Here is an 18,815-nt window from a genome sequence, read left to right as displayed (position 1 = left end):
GAGCTGGCCATGAGCCTGGGCAGCTGAACTCCATGTGGAGAGGGTGCAGTCACTGTGCCCTTGTATTCACTTTCCTACCCTGGCCAACTGTGGGACAGTACATCTTAGATGTCAGCAAGAGGACCATAGTTCGTTACTCTGACTAAGCGACTCTGGGAGGGCAGAGGTTTCAGGTAGTTGAAGAAACTGCTCTTGTCAGCAGGAATCTGGAACAGCTTTCTAAGAAGAGAGATGAGCACTTCAGTCAGAACAAATAGCCTTGGTTTGTTGACTTGCATTGAGTAAGATGGGGTTATGTTTCACCTCTGTTTCTTACTTTCTGCCTGCTTATGCTTATGTTGGAGAAGTATAGGTTAGTTACCTATGCAAAAAATGAAATCATTTCTTTTTATCCAGGGAATACGTTTAAACAGTCTTTTAATCTGAACACTGTGAACGTAGTTTGTCAGAACTTAGAATTTCCACCTTGTAGTGATTTCAGCACTAAGTAGTTTTTTTGGGGGGGTTTAGGGCAAGAACAAAAAAGATTTCTTTGTGAAATGATACATCTGATACAAAAGGGAAAAGTCACTGACAGATTTTGTTCTGAATAAATTTAGGCATAAAATTTCGAAAGTCAAAATGTAGGGGGAAAAATCTGTACATAGGGGTAAATGCTTTTTTTTTTTAGCTCTCTGAAGTCTGAATTAATTCCTAGAGGTAACTGTAATATTTTCTTATCAGGTAGGCCAGAAAAATACTCTCTGATACTCTTTTTTGTTAGTTGTTCTTTGATTTCAAGTTGGTCTTAGAATTGCTGGAGAGTTCCAGGTGATGCTTCCACCTGTCATCAGCTTGGAATCTCTGAAAACTTTCAGAGTTCACTGCTGTGTGATAAAGTTCTGGTTTTCTGTAATTCATTTTTCTTCCTCACAAATGTGGAAAAGGCAAGCTAATCTTCAGATATCTGATGGGGTGCCATCGATGTACACAAATGACTTGAAATAACTGTGAGAGAAATTGGAAATCCTCAGTCACATACTTGCATTTAATTAATATTGATGTTTTATGATGTAGTGTGGTATTTTATTCATTTCCTTTTGTCTTTGTAGAGAAGAACAGTCTGCACAGATTTGGGTAGCACGGGATGCTCAAGTAGCTTTTGTGGTTTCTTTGTCTAAATGCAATTCATACAGTCAATAATAAGCATTTAATTTATTCCAGTGTAAATAATTCTTAAATCCTTGGAAGACTGAAATACTTTGGATGTAGTTGTAATCTGTCTTTTGTATTTTAGGGAGATGTGTCTGTGGGATGTGAATGATGGCAGATGCATAGAGTTTACTAAGCTAGCCTGCACACACACTGGCATACAGGTTGGTATTTGTGTATGATTTGGTAATCCTATTCTGCATTGTATAGCATGGATAACTATAGCCGAGTTATTGAAACGGGAATGAGAACATTCACTCTATCAATAAGTACCCTGCGTTTGAAATAGGAAACAGCAGGTGGGAGCCTCTGCAAAAAGCTCCTTCATCACAACACAGCAGCAATTTTGGAGTATGTAGCCACTAGGATGTATTTATGTAGTAGTGATCTTGGTTAAAAATGAAATAGTGTCTTGCATGGAGTGTAACTTCTGTATTGTGTTAATGTCCACTTAGTTCTACCAGTTTATGGTTGGGACTCAGCGTGAAGGGAGACTGTTATGCCATGGACACTATCCAGAAATTCTTGTTGTGGATGCTACCAGCCTTGAAGTTCTTTATTCTCTGTTATCAAAGATATCTCCTGATTGGATCAGCTCCATGACTATCATTAAATCCAACAGAACACAAGGTAAAGTTTTTTGTTGCTTTTATTGTGGCTTTGCCTCTCTGCAAGGGAATACATTTGCTTCAGCTTTTCCAAGAGGCTGGGGAGGAGTCCAGAATGTTGCTTCTTGCTTTTTTCTGCCACGTGGGGGATGAAGGTGATCTTGGGCAGTACCAAGCCCTAACTTTCTGTAAAAGTAACAGATGTGTAGTTATTTCTGTCTCTGAAAATACAGCAGGAGAAGACTTGATAACGTTGTGGGTATTCTTTCTGTTGCTGTTACATCAGATGAGAGTTTAAGCTCTGGCCAGATTTAAATGCTTTTTCATGAGCTGAGCATAAAATACAGCTAAATGAACTCAACAAATTGCTCACCTGGTAAATTGGTAAATGGATTCACATTCCTTAGGAGTTCCTGTGGAAGACGGGAAAAGTCTTAATTTTTTAATTTTTTTTTTTTTTTTTTAATAAAAGCATGTTCTGCTAGAGTGAAGAGTGGTAACCTGTTTTCACTGAGAGTTGTGAGAGTTTAGGAGAGCACTGTGATAGTAAGGGCCTGAAAACTGGCATGAGACTGGAGGAAGAGGTGCAAGCACTCCAAATGCTAAGGCTGTTATCTGCATAATTGCATTGCAATTGCATTGTTATCCATTGTGATGTGTGGTGTACATTGAGATCGTTTGGCACATAAGAAATTGTGATTTTTGACAAGATATGTACATGCCATGAGTATTTCTTTTGATCAGTAGCTTGATTAAAAAAAAAAAAAGCACTGGCATAACATTTGCAAAGCTATTATTGCAAAAAATATATTTAAAATCCTGGTGTGGGCAAGCTAAATCACTGTCCCCACAACATCAAAGTTACTGGAATAACTGGAAGTGAATTCTGATTTTAACTGTTGTCTGGACTGATTTTACTTCTTGTTTTGTAATCATTTTTATATTTTGTAATCAAGGACTTGCCCCTTGGCTTGATGGAATTTTGCTCTACACTTGACTTGCCTGGTAGAAACAGGAATTTCTAGAAGATTTGGCACTGGATGTGGATTTGGAGTGTGTGGTTTTCTGCCCTTCTCCTCATCACCCTCTATGTATTTTGAGCCCTAGACAATCATTAAGAGTGCTTGCTTCTCTGTCATGAGACTTGCAGTGATTCAGTGCTTTCACGTTTGTGTGCATGTGCTTCTGGCATGCTGTTTTGCAAAGTAATTTCTTGATTCTGAAGCAAACGTTTCAAGATGGTTTTGATACACTTCAGTGTTGAAGTATTGTCAGGTGTGTTTGTACTCAGATACGCACAACGTGTAACACAACGAAGACCTTCTTGTACTTACCAGCTTATTTTTTGTTTTTTCTCCAGAGGACACTGTTGTAGCAGTTTCAGTGACTGGCATCCTCAAAGTATGGATAATAACATCTGAAGTTAATCGCATGCAGGTAAGCAAAGGCTTTTGTATTACTGGTATGTCCCAGAAGTCTTATAGGACACTTACTATCGGCTGTTGATAACCAGAATTTTTTTCTGGGACTCTGTTCTGATGAAGATATAAGTGAGATGTGAAGGTGTCTTAAAGACTTACTGATCAGAGAGCATAATACTTCCCAGTATTCATTATTAATTATCCACAGCTCAGTCTTACTGGTAATTTCTGCTTTCCTATGTACTGATCAGTAAAACTCTTAAAGGAGAATTAACAAGCTTTTCTTGCGAATGATCTGTTAAGAGAAACAAATTGAAGACATAGATTATTATACTTGTTTAGCAACTATGAACAAAATAACATTATAAATAACACAAAAACAAACTAGTTCCATTTTTATGTTTCAGGAGTGTTTATATCAGGAAAGCAACCAAGTCTGAGTTAGGATGGAAGACCAGTGTAATGGAATTACTCGCTTATAGTCCTGTCAGAGGATGACAAAGACATTATTAGTATTTTTTGTTCTAAAATTTTGAGATTGATGAAGCCATTTGCTATCGAGGCATTTTTGAAAACACCTGTCATGCAACTGATCACGGTTTAGCTAATGTCACATTTAACAGTTACATTAAGAAAGCAAAAGAGCAAGCAGTGAAGAGTATATAAGTAAAAAACGCAAAGACTTAACTAACAGGTGTTGATCACAACATAGGCCATTTGGAATAGTGAGAACCTTGAAAGAAAGAGCTGAGCTGAATCTGCTTAGTTTCAGCTGGCTGCTGAGAAGCCAGGTAATTCATCGAGGGTGATCACACTAAGCACAGCTTATCACATTAGCACAGCTAATCTGTCCAGCTGAGGAGTTCACTAGGTTTAAGTCACAAAGGAGAGTGCTGCATGCAGATCTAAGAAAAATAGAAGGCTTGGTTTCTCCTTAGAAGTCTGCCATCTGGCATCTAATGAAACTGCCTAGTCCCTTTTCCATCACGTTTTCTGTCATGTTCTAAGTTCATTTTTAGCTAAGAAAAAATCAGCTGGGTGTCATCTTGTTATCTGATTGCCATATGCATGTTTTCCTGTGAAAAGACTGCCAGTTTCAGGGGCTGGTTACTGTCACACTGTCAGAGTATTTCAGTGGTTTGTCCTGTAGGACAAGATGTTTTTTCCTCATTTTTGTAAGATGGGGAAATACAATTTCAGGAAGATAGTGTTATGGCAGAGAGATCTGTAGCAGAGTAAGGAACTGTGATCTGGGACTTTTGAGCACCTGTTTCTGTTTTAACTGCATGGCTGTCCTAATTGTCTCTGCCTCTGGTCTTGTTTTTTTTCTTGTTGTTTTGTTAATGGAAGCCTGCACACTTCTGATTGATTCAGTCAAGCGTTTATAACCAGCCTGGTGAGAGTGCTCAACCATACACCAGGTGGCATGATTCTGTGGCTGGAGCTGCACAGACTCAAGAGAACAGGAGGACATGGCCAGACTTGGCAGGTGGGGAGTGGCAGCAGTGTCCCACCTTCCTGCAAGGTGTCCCATTTCTCATCACTTCCTTACTCCTGCTCCTGTGTATGTGCTACTCGCTTCTGCAGGCTTGACTTCTTCATCACAGAGCTAAGATTTGAGATAGGTTTTAGCAATAGGAGTATCAAAATGAAGCCTAAGTACTTGTTTCAGTTAGGATTCACAGAAACGTTGACCAGCTCATAATTTGAGCAAGATTGAAACCATCGGTAAATGCCTTTTTTGAAGTTGTTAGGACAGTAAGTAATAGCTTGGTTTAGTTGCCTTTTATTTAAAAAAGTGTGACGTTAATGTTACTTTTTTATTGTTTTTTTTGTTGGTTTTTTTTTTTTTTTTTTTTTTAGGATACAACACCCGTATTTGAAGAGGAGTCAAAACCTATTTATTGTCAAAACTGTCAAAGCATTTCTTTCTGTGCATTTACCCAGCGGTCGTTGTTGGTGGTGTGCTCTAAATACTGGAGGGTAAGCTATCTTATTCTCACTGCAGTAGCTGATGTAATTAAATTGCCAGTAAGACACTCAGAGCAAGTTGTTCTCAGCCCTTTTAGGTTGCCTCTGTTGAAACCAAAATTCATTGCCACATGGACATTTTAATCTGTGATTAGCTGGTGATAGACTTTTCTGTTTCTTCTCAGGTTTTTGATGCTGGAGATTATTCCCTTTTATGCTCGGTCCCTAGTGAGAACGAACAGACCTGGACTGGTGGTGACTTTGTGTCAGCTGATAAAGTGATCGTGTGGACAGAAGATGGTCAAAGCTTCATATATAAATTACCAGCCAGGTACTCAACAATGAACACTGCTTTTTTTGTTTTTAGATGAGCACGTGGGAAATTTTGAATAAACTCTGTGTATCTTTGGCTTGTATTATATTACAAGATCATGTGGAAGTTATGGGAACTGTTATTTCGTGAGCAAACCTGAAAGTGTGCGTCCTGTAGATATGTCACATCAAAGCAAGGATCTGTGAATGAGGTTGTTTCAGCCAGGCTTGTCCCACTGTTTTCTAGCATTTTGATAACTCTTTCACTTTATGGTAGCTGTTGGAGAATGTGTGACGGCAAGGAGCGTGTTTTGCATTTTAACAAGTCAAAATATCATTTAAATATTTTCTTAAGCAGTGATTACAGCAGTGGTCTGTAATGTATTGTTTTGACAAGTGAAAAATATAACATTTTAGGGCTTGGACATTGTTTTTGCTTAAGAACCTAGCATTTCATGTAGTTAGCTAATGATTCAGCAATTAATCTTATCACAAGGAATTTTAATCTTTTCTTTTTGTTCTTAAACTCAGCTGTCTTCCAGCCAGTGACTTGTTTCGTAGAGATGTGGGGAAAGCAGTAGAAAATTTAATTCCTCCTTTGTTGTACAGTGTATTGGACAGAGCAGATAAACAGGTAAAATATGTTTCTTTTGTATTTTCCTTTGTGGATAACACTCCTTCAGAGTGTTGAAGTATGCAAACGTCATGACATCTTTTTTCTCTTTACAATGTAGACCTTCAGGATCCTTTTTTTTTCTTTTTTTCTTTTACTAGAGGAAGTAGACATTTGCGGAGATGAGTCTGTGGTCAAATGAGTCTTCAGTTCTCATATGATAAGAGTTTGTCATTCATCAGTGCCTGATGTTCTGATTCTGAGTTGAAAAGCTTAGATTTCCCCAATGTGAAGAAATGCCAGTTCTGGCTAAAATCCTTGTTGAACTGTGCTTTGTTTTCATATTGCATTGTGAACTGCATCTGCTGTAAAACAGATGTGTGATATGCCTAATCATGTATTCTGCTACAAGTATAAGTAACTGTCTGATTTACAAATACTGTCATTGCTGAACTATTGTAGGAATCCTTTCTTTATCTTAGCTATTTAAACTGTTGACAAATTGGAGCATAAATTTTAAACAAGAATATATATTTAGGATATATATGTATTCTAGATTTTTTTCTTTCCCTTAGAACTGGTTTTTTTTATAACTAATCATGGTTTCCATCTGATTCGTGTTGCTATATTTGGCCTTTCCTACTAGAAAAGTGATAAAGCATATAGCAGTTGGTTTTTGTTCTGCTTTCTAAAATACACAGTGGACTCTGTGGGAAAAGTAAACATTCAGATTTGTGCATAGACGGCCTGTGTCTGAAGTTTTTCAAATTTATCTTCTTTTCACCAGTTACTAATATGTCCCCCAGTCACCCGATTTTTCTATGGACAAAGGGAGTTTTTCTCTAATCTGCTGATCCAAGGAGACTCTTCAGGGAGGCTGTGCATTTGGAGTGTTCCTGATACGCTGGAACAAGACTGTGCGAAAGGTAGGTGTGACAGAGTCCTTTGCTAGGTCTGTTTGTGAGTATCTCTGTTTTTTGTGTGTTTTGTTGCTGGTTAAAGCACTGTTGCTTTTCCTGCAAATGCATGAAGCTTTTCTGTTGTTGTTCTTCTTTAATTGCTGGCCTCTTGTTAGAGCTCTAGTAACTTGAAGTTCTTAATATATGACCAAAATCTTATGCTGGGCACCTTTCAGTTATTACTTTTTAATTGCTTTCTCCCCAAATTCCAGCTATGATGTCTGGAAGTGCCATGTGCTGTCTGCCTGTGTAATAACTTCTTGTAGCTTAAATCATATGTTTTCCCAGTCTCTCATGTATTGCTTCCTTGTGTAGCTTCCCTGGCCCTGGGGTAGCCAGTGAATTGATCTCAAAAATGTATCTTTTACTTTGAACAAGGTGTTGTGACACACTAAAAGTTGTAACTTTGAAATCTCTTAATGAAGGCATTCCTGTTCTGGTTCTTTAATTAATTTTTTTCTTTCCGTTCCAACAGGACTGCAAGCAACAACTTCGATATCCCTCCAGGAAGCTTTTGATAAACTTACTCCTCGCCCAGCTGGAATTATAGACCAACTGAGCTTAATACCAAACATCAAGGAACCACTGAAGGTTACAGCCAGCGTGTACATTCCAGCCCATGGGCGGCTGGTCTGTGGTCGGGAAGATGGAAGCATTGTCATTGTGCCAGCAACCCAAACTGCTATAGTTCAGCTTTTGCAAGGAGAGCATATGCTTAGGAGAGGTATGCTAACCAGCTTTTGAAAGGCACAACTGCATTACAGTGTGTGCTTCTCTCTTATTACATACACTGAAATACAAAAATAGTCCTGCAGAGAGAGCAGTAAAGACAGGAGTTGGATGGCTATACTCTTCATAACTCTGATGTTATGTTGTGATGAGGAAGCTAGGTAACAAATTAACTGTGGACAGTCTAAATGTATTTTTGAAGGAGGACTCCTTCACTGGAGGAGTTCACGTGTTTCTCCTGGGTTTCTGGGGTGCCAGAGAACAGACAGGCAGCACATTCAGCTGAGTACTGAGGTGTCTGTGAGTATCTCTTTGGAAAAATAACACACTGAAATGAGAATTCCTCCTAGTGTGGAGTGTAGGTGGTGGACGTGATACATTGTCCTGCTGTTGCACTTTTTAATGCCAGATAATGTTGCTTTTGTACTTTCATAAAGTTTCCAAAAAGGTGTTTGAGTACAGGATTTTTTTGCAAATGCTGGCAACTGGAAATGATGTGTGAATGTTTTTCAAGTGTGCAAATGTGGGTGTGTATGTGTGTGTGTATATATGTGAGGTTGTCAGTTATGTCATATCGTTTATACAGATGATTATTCTTAAATGTGAGTTGTTTTAAGTTGATGTGTTATTCTGCAAATGACTGTTGGTGATTCTTACACTCATAAAATACAGAAGTGCTTCTATGTTTTCTGTGTAAGATTTGCAGTTGTTGCTGGAAAGCATAATTATAGTAAGAAACTTCTTCTATGTCATACACACATTCCATAGAATACTTGACTCTGGTATTTATTTACTGACCTCCTTTTGTTAAATTGCCAACTAAAAAGGTAGTTTTCATTGGTTGGAAGGTTACAGTGACGGTGGTTTTTGACTGATCTCAGTAGACAGGACTCATTGTTCCTGCACTATGTTCACAAAAGTTGTTTTTCTTCTAAATTTAAATTTGTCATTTGTACCTGTTCTGCTCAGGCTCTCCTGTGGTTACTGCCAAATAAGATTTTGCAGTTTTTCTGATATTGCTCTCATTTGATTACATCTCTAGATAAATTAATGTTCAAGTGGGAAAAGCTTGGTATTTTTTTTCTTTTTCCAGACCTCTGTGGAGTGCGGTGGTTTTGTTTGTTCTGTATTTTTGTTTCTGATGGGATTATCTTAGGAGGTAGGCTGTTTTCAGACAGCTGAAAATTGTGAGATCGTGCAGCCAGAGGAGTCATCAAGTCCATGTGAAGTTAAAACAAAAAACAGTGAATCTTTTAAAGCCAGGCAAGGCAAATTCTTTAAAAACATCTGGCAAAAATGTAGTATATGTAATTTTTTTTTTAATCACAGGCAGTGCTCTGTTTTGTTTATTCTATCAAAATTTAAAACGTTTTTTATCCCTCTTTTCCACTTTTCTCCCCCCCCGACCCTGACTTCACCCCATTTCTCAGGTTGGCCACCTCACCGGACTCTCAGAGGTCATCGAAACAAAATTACTTGCTTACTGTATCCTCATCAGGTTTCTTCTCGTTATGATCAAAGGTATTTGATCTCAGGTGGTGTGGATTTCTCGGTCATCATATGGGATATATTTTCTGGAGAGATGAAACATATCTTCTGTGTACATGGTGGAGAAATTACACAGCTTCTAGTTCCACCAGAAAACTGTAGTGTAAGTTTTAAATAATATGTTCTGATAACCTGTCATACACTTCCCATAAATGCTGCAGCCTCTTAAATCCTTCTTGAAAACGTGAATGCAATGTGAAATACCAAAGCTCCAGCTCTGAGCTCAAGTATGACCCTTATAGGCATTTAAAAATAATGTGATCGTTCTGCTAATTTTGGTTGTGTTCACACCATTATTTAGCTATAGAAATGACTAAAAATAGAAAAAATGGATATTCAAACATGGCTAGCTAAGGAAATGATTGGCTGTATATGATTATACAGCATTAACAGTGGGGGAACATTTCTGCTGCATGAAGTGAACTTATTTCTCTGATGAGGTTTGAGGCTAAGGCAAGACACACTAAGTTAGCCCGTAGATTTTGAATGAAATTTCATTTTTCATAGCTTGGATGAGCAGAAAGAATTTAATGCATGTAATGACATTGATTTACCCCAGAATCATAGTTTCTCTGTTTTTGTTCAAGGCAATTTCTCTGCTTTTTGTTTCCTTGTTTTTATTTCCCTTCTTGTTCTCTTTTTGAACATTCTTCTGCTTTGTTGCCCTCACTTTCATTCCTGTGTTTCTCTGTACACATTTCCTGTACCTCTGCACTGCCTCTCTCTGCTGTGATGCTAATTTGCCTTGGATGTACCTTTGAAAACATTTGTGACTTGACAAGTTAATCTAAACTGAATATAGATGTAAAGTTTTGAATTTAAACTGAAATATTAATGCATACTCCAAGTCTAGGAAGAGTTGGAAGAAAATATAAAGCTATTCAAATTGTTTACGGAATATTTCACAGTGACTTCATCTGTGGGAGTATTCATAAATGTGTGCCAGGGACCTGAGTGTTCTGTCTCATGCATCACAGTGCCTGGCCTTTCTTTTTTTTTTTTTTCCTTGTTTTAGTAAGGATCACACATCACTGTTAGGTAAAATATTTCAGCCTCTAGAGTAAAAAAAAAAAAAAAAACAAAAAACAACAAAACAAAAGCAATTATATAAATGTGATGAGATTGAGAGTTAGTATTCAGAATTTTATTTTGTCAGATGACTAGGTCTTTTTTTTTTTTTTTTTTCAGATAAATAAACAAATTCACAGTTGCTTCCTATTCAGATTTTAAATGCTTGTAAAACACTGATAGAAAATAATTAGCCTTTTGTGGAAAATCGAAAGGTTTCTGACCATTGTAAGAGCAAACAAATACATAAGTGCGTGGCTGCACTGAACAGTTTTTGGTTCAGTGCATAATGTTTTTTCAAGGTAGAGATACTCCTCAGCTCTGCAGAGATGGCAGGCTGGTCTGACAGCCTTTTGACTTTACAATTGTGAGTGGTTTGCTTCTGGAAGAGTTTGGTCCAGTGGGATTCTGTTCCTAGTGATGACAGCAAGTTCTGCTGTGTATTTCTGTCCCTGTGTTTTTCTTAGAAAATACGTTGTTAATCGTTATGCTTGATTCAGCAGAGATGAGAGTATTAAAAGCAAACTGCCTCCATTAGGATTAATCTGTATCTGTTTGTTTCTTTTAAAGGCAAGAGTCCAGCACTGTATTTGCTCTGTGGCCAGTGATCACTCTGTAGGTCTTCTCAGTCTGCGTGAGAAAAAATGCATCATGCTGGCATCCCGCCACCTCTTTCCTATTCAAGTGATCAAGTGGAGGCCTTCTGATGACTACCTGGTGGTGGGATGCTCTGATGGGTCCGTGTACGTCTGGCAAATGGATACTGGTATGGTTACAATCAGATGTTGTTCAATCAATTTTCTTAATAATGCTTGGTAATCTGTGTAAGTTGCATCTGAGAGAAGTGTTAATTGTTTTCACGCTTTCTGTCTTTCCCTTCCCATGTTCTCAAAGTTTGTAGATTAAGTAAACCTTTGTTAAATATGTACTTCAGTGTTTAAAATGACTTACTTGGTTTTGGAGAAGCCTAACTTGCTTTGGCCTTCTTCTTCATGTTTGCTTTCCCACTTTCCAGTTTGTCAGCACGTATGCTTCCTCAGTTTGCCTGAAATTTTGGCATAGAAGTTCAGCACCTTAAGAATCATTAGTATCTTCTTCTGTAAAGTGAAGGATAGTGCTAAATTCTGTTTGTTTATCTGGAGTTTGTTTTCCTTTGTTATTAAGGGAGCTGATCTTCCATTTAGAAGACAATGATTAAGACAGATGAATAGAATGGGCAACAAGGAATGAAATTGTAAGCTTGATTGTAAGAAATGTCTTTGTTGAAGGGGAGAAAGTGAGGAAAAAAATGTCTGTGCTTTATGTAACTACCTTCTAATGCCTAAATTCACATAAGGAAAAAAATCCCAAACCTACAATAATACCTGAATATTATTTTCAGCTTATTGTGAAATAATCCTTCCAGCATTTGAAGGGAGGAAATAAACAGGAAGGGGAATGGCTGTTTAGGTGGATAGTGATAGAACAAGGGGGAATGGTCTTAAACTGAGACAGGGCAGGCTTAGGTTGGATATTAGGAGGAAGTTTTTCACCCAGAGGGTGGTGAGGCACTGGCACAGGTTGCCCAAGGAGGCTGTGGATGCCCCATCCCTGCAGGCATTCAGGGCCAGGCTGGATGTGGCTCTGGGCAGCCTGGGCTGCTGGTTGGTGACCCTGCACACAGCAGGGGGTTGGAGTTGGATGAGCACTGTGCTCCTTTGCAACCCAGGCCATTCTGTGATTCTGTGAAATCGAGATGAGAATTTCAACCCTGCTTGCAGCAGAGAGTTGCACCTAATTGATCCTGAAGATCTTTTCCAACCAAAGCCACTTGGTGATTTTTTGTTTGTTTGTTTGTTTGTTTCTGAAGCTTTAGGAAACAAAAAGGAATCTGATATCCATCATGGGATGTTTAAGCCATGATAGTTGGAGGATGGGAAAGGGAAATCAAAGAGCTGAGAACAAGATTCTGCTCCATGCTGGGCCCATGCAGTCTCCAGTGTGTGCAGTGCAGGATCACACTGTTTATTTCTGAACTTGTTTTGATTTTTATTAATATTTTCTTTGCACACTTCAACCTGTTAGAAAGTTGGGGAAATCCCATTCCTTGAGGAATATTACTACTAAAAATAGCTGTTAGCACCTCTGAAATTTCTGTGCATTGCATCCCGTTGTATTGTGATTTTGGGGGTATTCTGCATTGTTCTTGCTTAACCTGCTGTTTTTCACGATGCTTGAAGGTGCTCTGGATAGATGTGTGATGGGAATAACAGCAGTTGAAATCCTGAATGCCTGTGATGAGGCACTGCCTGCAGCTGTGGACTCCCTGAGCCACCCCGCTGTCAACCTGAAGCAGGCCATGACACGGCGCAGCCTGGCTGCCCTGAAGAATGTGGCGCACCAGAAGCTGCAGACCTTGGCCACCAACCTGCTGGCTTCTGAGGCATCTGACAAAGTAAGCTGTGTTCCTCTTGGTCTGCTTCCAGTGCAGCGTCTGAATTGGTCTTCATTTGAAAGACTCTTATCCAAGCCACTCTGATATTTTAATAGAAAGACCTGAGGTTGATCTGCCTGGCCTTGGTAGGGTCCTACATTCATAGGATCATTAAGGTTTGAAAAGACCTTAAGTTAGTTTATCTGGCCTATCTTTGTAACTTGAAAACTTTTTATGATTTCTTTTTTTCAATGTGGCTCCTGAAAGAAATTAAAATATTTTTCTATTTCTGTTACTGCCCTTTTGAAATGGAAAATACCATTCTTCTTGCTAAGTGTGGGTCTACGTAATTGTCATGTCAGTATGTGTTTGTTAATATCTCAATGTCTGTTAAGAACAAGTAAGATTATGAGTTCATATTCTTCTGCAAATGTTTTCTTCTTGCATATGAGAGGACATCTTAGGTATTTAAAAAAACCTCAAGACAAGCAAAAGAATATTCTGACAAGAAATGAGAACCCTGTGGTACCTATGTTTTTATTATTTCAGTCTTCTTCACGCCTGGGATTAAAATCTCCAGACAAGAGAGCAGTGTTAGATTTGCTTGTGACCATATTAAATCCTTTAGCAGGAACAGTTTTTTTCCCAGACTGTTTAAACCTAAACAGTTACGTCTGCAGAAGCAAATGCAAGAAGCTAAAGGTTGATGGAGGAGTAATGTGTGCTGAAAAACTGCTGGGATTTCTCTTGCTGATCTTTGCTCGTTAGGGATTTCTCTCACTACTCTTCTGTACAGAAGTTTAGGACCTTTCTGAGGGAAATCCACCCGGAATCACCTTTCTGACTACAGCTGCCAGGATGTAGCTAGATGAAAGAGAAGGGCTTTGTTTTTTGGGTTTGTTTTTTGGGTTTGTTTATTGGTGTAGGAAGATAAAGCATGGATAGGCATCGGTGTATAGCAGATGTAAGCATCTGTAAGTAGAATGGTCATTATTCCTTGCCTCTGCTAGGAAAGCTATGATTCTTGAGATATTTTATTTCACTGACAGACATTTAGGGATCATAATGATGAATTTGTTAAATTGAGATCATCACAATCCAAATATTGCTTTCTTTATTTTTGGTTTGGTTTTGTATGAGAGCAAATTTTATTATATTGGAAGGAGTATCTGGGAAACTGGAAAAATAGCCTCGGAGTCGTATGCTAGAGAAGTATGTAAGAAGCTGTCCCTGCCCTGAACAGTTTGCTCTGCTTTGGGCAGATATTGGGGTTAGAGGATTTCTAACCTCAGCACTGCTGTGACTCTGTCCCTTATATATGTAAAATCAATTAATATTCTGATTCCAATGTGCTGCAGTTCATCATTTTTCCCTTTATAGTAGTCTTTAAAGCTATGGAATTTGATTAGCCTGTAACTCAAAAATGTTACTGGAATCCTAGGGAACAAAACTTGTATTTTTCTTCTTGCTTTTCTCTTCACTCAAAGTGCTGGTGATGTTCTAGTTGGCCGAGTTTTGACCACCAGGGAGCAGCAGAGAGCCGCTTCCAGTTTCAGGTGTTCTATTTTGTTTTTTTTTCTCTATTCTGGTTGGAAACGAGCTGTCACTTATAGAGGTCATTCTTCAGAACAGTGTATGCTCAGATTTGTGCACAGTATTTCTTCTGCATCCTGTATGACTGTCAGCATCACTTAGTAATTAATGTTGTGCTCGTGCATGCAGTGCAGATATTTGTGCTTTGTGCACAGGAGACCCTAACAGGAAGGTACTGCTACCCACAGAGAAATGGTGCATAGCACTGCAAAATGTGTTCTGTCCCACAGGGCAATGAGGATTAATAACCAAAGGAGTTTGATTATTTTACTTCTAATTTTATCGTTTGCGTCATTACCAGAGACCTTGTATAAAAAGTTTCCCACATTGCATTCAAAGAAATTAACTAGGTTTTTGTGGTAAATAAGGAACATGTTAATAAATCAATGAATTTTAGAACAGGATTTGTAATTATTTATTGACATTTAGTTATTTCCCTTCTGGTTCCAATTACCTGTTATTTGCTTCTTATGGAAAAGTTATTTAATAAGCATGGTTTGTGTGTTCTCAGGATTTACCTGAGAAAAGCAGGAGGTCTTGTCCTAGCACTGATTGAAACCTTCTTCAAGGCAGCGAGTTGTCTTTTGGCGGAGGCAAAAAAGAAGAGTATAAATTTTAAGGGAAGGCTAGTCTTTGGTGCATGCAGTGCCTGAAACTTGGCTGAGGCTGTGGAAATGACAAGTACAACTCACTACTGAGAACTGCCCGCTGACAGGAAAGTGGGTGCAGCAAACTTACCACAGGTTGTACTTGCTCTCCTCCACTTCTGCTCCATGGAATAGAATGTGGGCATTCATCAGAATATTAGCAGCCTTAAATTAAGAGTCTGAAAATTAAAAAAAAAAAAAAAAGTATTATGTAGAAAAATGAAGATTATAATATCAAATACAGCAATTTGACTAGACAACTGGACTAGTTCTAGGTAAACAAACTCTGGGCAAGTTGACTTTGAACAGAACTCAAAAAGCAATGAAAGAGCACTTAAAAAACAAACAAACAAACTTATTTTATATATATTTACAATTTTTTTCCCCCTGTACATCTTGCTATGAAGCATAGAGAGGTTGTTCTTGTTCTGCTCATCAAGGAAACTGAGTGCTTCAGACAGGTGATTTCCAAACCTAAAGCTCACGTCAGGAGGTCCAGTTTTTCCTCTGAAGATTTTTCTATAAAAAGCAATCTCATTTAAAAACAAATATTCTGTATCTGAAGAGTGTAAAGTGTAGTAGCAAGAGAAAATGCAGAGTGCTTTGAGATACAAATATCTGTGAATGTAAACCTTGGGGTTTAAAATAACATATTTGTTTCTAAACTAATTTCATACCCTGAAGCAGTCGGTGAATGTGAGATGATGAATATTATATTCCTTTGTGCTAACAGCATTTTGATGATCTCTACAGGTGTAATGGAAAAATAATATATGTACATCATTTGTGACTTCAGACACCTGTTAATGAAATCCTGTATGAAATCAACAGTACCAAGTAGTTGTAGGACTGAAAGTATATGTCCGGTTTTTCAATTAGAGAATGTTAATATGTATGTAGAGGTAAATATGTTTGCCTTTGTGATTTGTCATGATAAATGCACCTGTAAGTGTTCCAACTGTTGAGCTCAGGGGTTGAAACAGACCAGATAATATTTTTATTGGTCAACAGGCTTTCAGTAAGGGATATTCTTGTGGTCTAGGGGATATAAGACTTTTTAAGATATTCTCTTTGGTTCATGTCTGGAATATCAGGATGCGTAAAGAACGAAATAGAAGTGTGTCCCAAATTAGTGTTTGTACGAGTTATCAGTTATTTTCACAGTCTGGCTTATACCTCTGTAGTTATGCATGTGCGTATTTGTAAACACAGTGTATGTGTAATAGCTGCAAACCTTGTTAGTTTCAAAATAACTGCTGTGAAATCTGCAGTTTATCTAGAGTTCTGTTTATCTGATAAACTTAAGTAAATGAAATTATTGTATTTTAGAATTGTAAGATTTGATCACAAGTCTGAAATTGTTGATGTTATGAGAATGGCAGCCAATAATATAAGAATGTTTTTCATGTTTTATGCCCATGTGATTTTTCTAACTTTCATCACCTTTGATTAAATACAAAAAAAATGTATAAGAACAATTATCCAGTGACAATATCAAAATACTTCCTTTTTTTTTTTTTTTTTTTTCCTTTTGTAGGGGAATTTACCTAAATATTCACATAACTCTCTGATGGTTCAAGCTATAAAGACTAATTTGACAGATCCAGATATACATGTGCTCTTCTTTGATGTGGAAGCACTGATAATTCAGCTGCTGACCGAAGAGGCTGCAAGACCCAACAGTGCCCTCATCTCTCCTGAGAATTTACAGAAGGCCTCTGGTGGGTCTGACAAAGGAGGCTCCTTCCTGACTGGTAAGCGAGCAGCTGTCCTGTTCCAGCAGGTCAAGGAAACCATCAAAGAAAACATAAAGGAACATCTTCTCGATGATGAAGATGAGGATGAAGAATCAATGAGGCAGAGAAGAGAAGACACTGACCCAGAATATCGTGCTAGCAAATCCAAACCACTAACTCTACTAGAATACAACCTAACCATGGATACAGCAAAACTTTTCATGTCTTGTCTTCATGCCTGGGGCTTGAATTCGGTTCTAGATGAGCTTTGCCTTGATCGTCTTGGCATGCTTAAGCCACACTGCTCAGTGTCCTTTGGCCTTCTGTCTAGAGGAGGCCACATGTCTCTGATGCTTCCCGGCTACAATCAGCCTGTAGGCAAACCATCCTGTGATGGCATGGAGTTGGGCAGGAAGGTGTCTGTTACAGAAGGATTGGGAAAGGGGACATACGGCGTGTCACGTGCTGTCACCACTCAGCATCTCCTCTCTGTCATATCGCTGGCAAACACACTGATGAGCATGACCAATGCAACCTTTATTGGAGACCACATGAAGAAAGGCCCAACCAGGTAGAACCAGTGCCCCTTTTAACACGTGATGACTTCTGTTTAGAGTCTCTATTCAAATGTGCTGTTTAATTCTGTTTAATTTTACTGTGGAGTTCGCTGTATCAAGTGGCTATGAGAACTTTTAAATATCCAGGCAACCAATGTGTTTCTTCTTTCATGGCAATAGTATTTTTTTTATGCCAAGATAATGTTGTTGTATTTAATCAGGTTGCAGAAGTTGCAATGTTAATATAATGGGGGCTGATGTTAATATGATATGTTAATGTCAGTGTTAATGTAGTACAGGGCTGAAAGCCAGTTTCTGCTTTTTAATATTTATAGCATTTAAATAGATTAAAAAGTAGGTCGGATTCTAGGTAAATCAAAACATACGAATGCACATAACCAGGTAAGCTAGGAATTGTAAATGAGATACTTCCTTGATGTCAGCACGACTGTTCTTTGCCCATTGCCTTTCAAAGTTTGTTTAGATGCAGGATCTTAGCAAATAATCTTTCTTCATTTCTCTCCCCTTTTTGCCTTTTCCTTCTTTATGCTCCCTCCTCTCCTACTTTAGGCCACCCCGGCCAGGCACTCCTGAAATGTCAAAAGTGAAGGCCCCTCCATCGATGGCAAGTCATGCAGCCCAAGGACAAATTAAGCAAGGTAGAAATCACTTTCTTCGGAACAATTTCATACGTCTTCTCAGCTCCATGTGCTGAAGTCATCATGTTGTTATCATGTGATAAAAATGATACTAGCTTCTACGTGGTTTACAGATGTACTGTTATATTCTAGATAAAAGTTGTAGTGATTAAGAAGTTTTTAAGAATCAATTTAAAGTTCTCATATTGACATGGAGTCATTCCCTGACATGGAATTTTTGCGTATTTTCAGTGCTCCCTAAAATTCAGATATTGAGGTGTCTGTAAGGCATTCACAGTTATTACAGAGTAGAAGAAAAATGTATACCATGCATATAAGCTGAAGTATAAGGGTGAAACATATGTAAACACATAAATATTTCCTCTTTCTTTTTGAAAGGAGGAAGAATTTTTTTTTTAAACACTGCTTCTACTGCTGCTGCTGTTTCCATTATCTGTACTTATGAAAGATGGCAGTGGATGATACTGGATCCTTTAGGAGTCTGCATTCTCTTTTATTTCATGAGTACAGTGGCTAAAATAAAACGTAGAACAACCTGTGATACAAAAGATGGATGTACATAAGGTTACACTTCAATTCCTCAAGTGGTGGGAGCAGCACAGAAGCAGTCCCACAGAGAATGGAGGGAGGATGGAGGTGCCTCCACCTCTGCTGAATTAAAGAGCTGCTGTTCACTGGGGCAGATGAGTTATTCCTCTTAATGGAAAAAACAAGTGAATCTGTAACAATGTGGCATAGCCTTTTTACCTTGAGTGCAGAGCTAAGGAGCAGTGAGATGTTTGCTGCAGCT

General features: G+C 38.3%; 1 protein-coding gene across 5 annotated transcripts in view; it reads left to right on the top strand.

Annotated features, from left to right (window-relative positions):
- WDR7 (WD repeat domain 7) overlaps nucleotides 1-18,815 on the top strand; it is a 114,503-nt gene that overhangs the window by 11,431 nt on the left and 84,257 nt on the right. For 4 of the 5 annotated variants that reach the window (XR_006181611.1, XM_042886997.1, XM_042886998.1 and 1 more), the window contains exons 4-16: nucleotides 1,277-1,355; nucleotides 1,647-1,821; nucleotides 3,160-3,236; nucleotides 5,084-5,203; nucleotides 5,377-5,522; nucleotides 6,035-6,137; nucleotides 6,904-7,042; nucleotides 7,551-7,799; nucleotides 9,235-9,455; nucleotides 10,991-11,186; nucleotides 12,640-12,854; nucleotides 16,611-17,380; nucleotides 17,937-18,025. Coding sequence is in view for 4 of the 5 variants with exons in the window: in XM_042886997.1 (XP_042742931.1) it covers nucleotides 1,277-1,355; nucleotides 1,647-1,821; nucleotides 3,160-3,236; nucleotides 5,084-5,203; nucleotides 5,377-5,522; nucleotides 6,035-6,137; nucleotides 6,904-7,042; nucleotides 7,551-7,799; nucleotides 9,235-9,455; nucleotides 10,991-11,186; nucleotides 12,640-12,854; nucleotides 16,611-17,380; nucleotides 17,937-18,025 (2,579 nt within the window). In the remaining variant the exon portion in view is untranslated. The remainder of the gene's footprint in view (nucleotides 1-1,276; nucleotides 1,356-1,646; nucleotides 1,822-3,159; nucleotides 3,237-5,083; nucleotides 5,204-5,376; nucleotides 5,523-6,034; nucleotides 6,138-6,903; nucleotides 7,043-7,550; nucleotides 7,800-9,234; nucleotides 9,456-10,990; nucleotides 11,187-12,639; nucleotides 12,855-16,610; nucleotides 17,381-17,936; nucleotides 18,026-18,815) is intronic. The other variant, XM_042886999.1, reaches the window with a different exon arrangement.

The sequence above is a fragment of the Lagopus leucura genome, unplaced genomic scaffold (genome assembly GCF_019238085.1).
Source record: "Lagopus leucura isolate 7727_CA_CO unplaced genomic scaffold, USGS_WTPT01 Super-Scaffold_100070, whole genome shotgun sequence".
NCBI classification, from domain to species: domain Eukaryota; kingdom Metazoa; phylum Chordata; class Aves; order Galliformes; family Phasianidae; genus Lagopus; species Lagopus leucura.
Note: the sequence above shows the minus strand (reverse complement) of the source record. Positions and strands in the feature narration are given on the sequence as shown.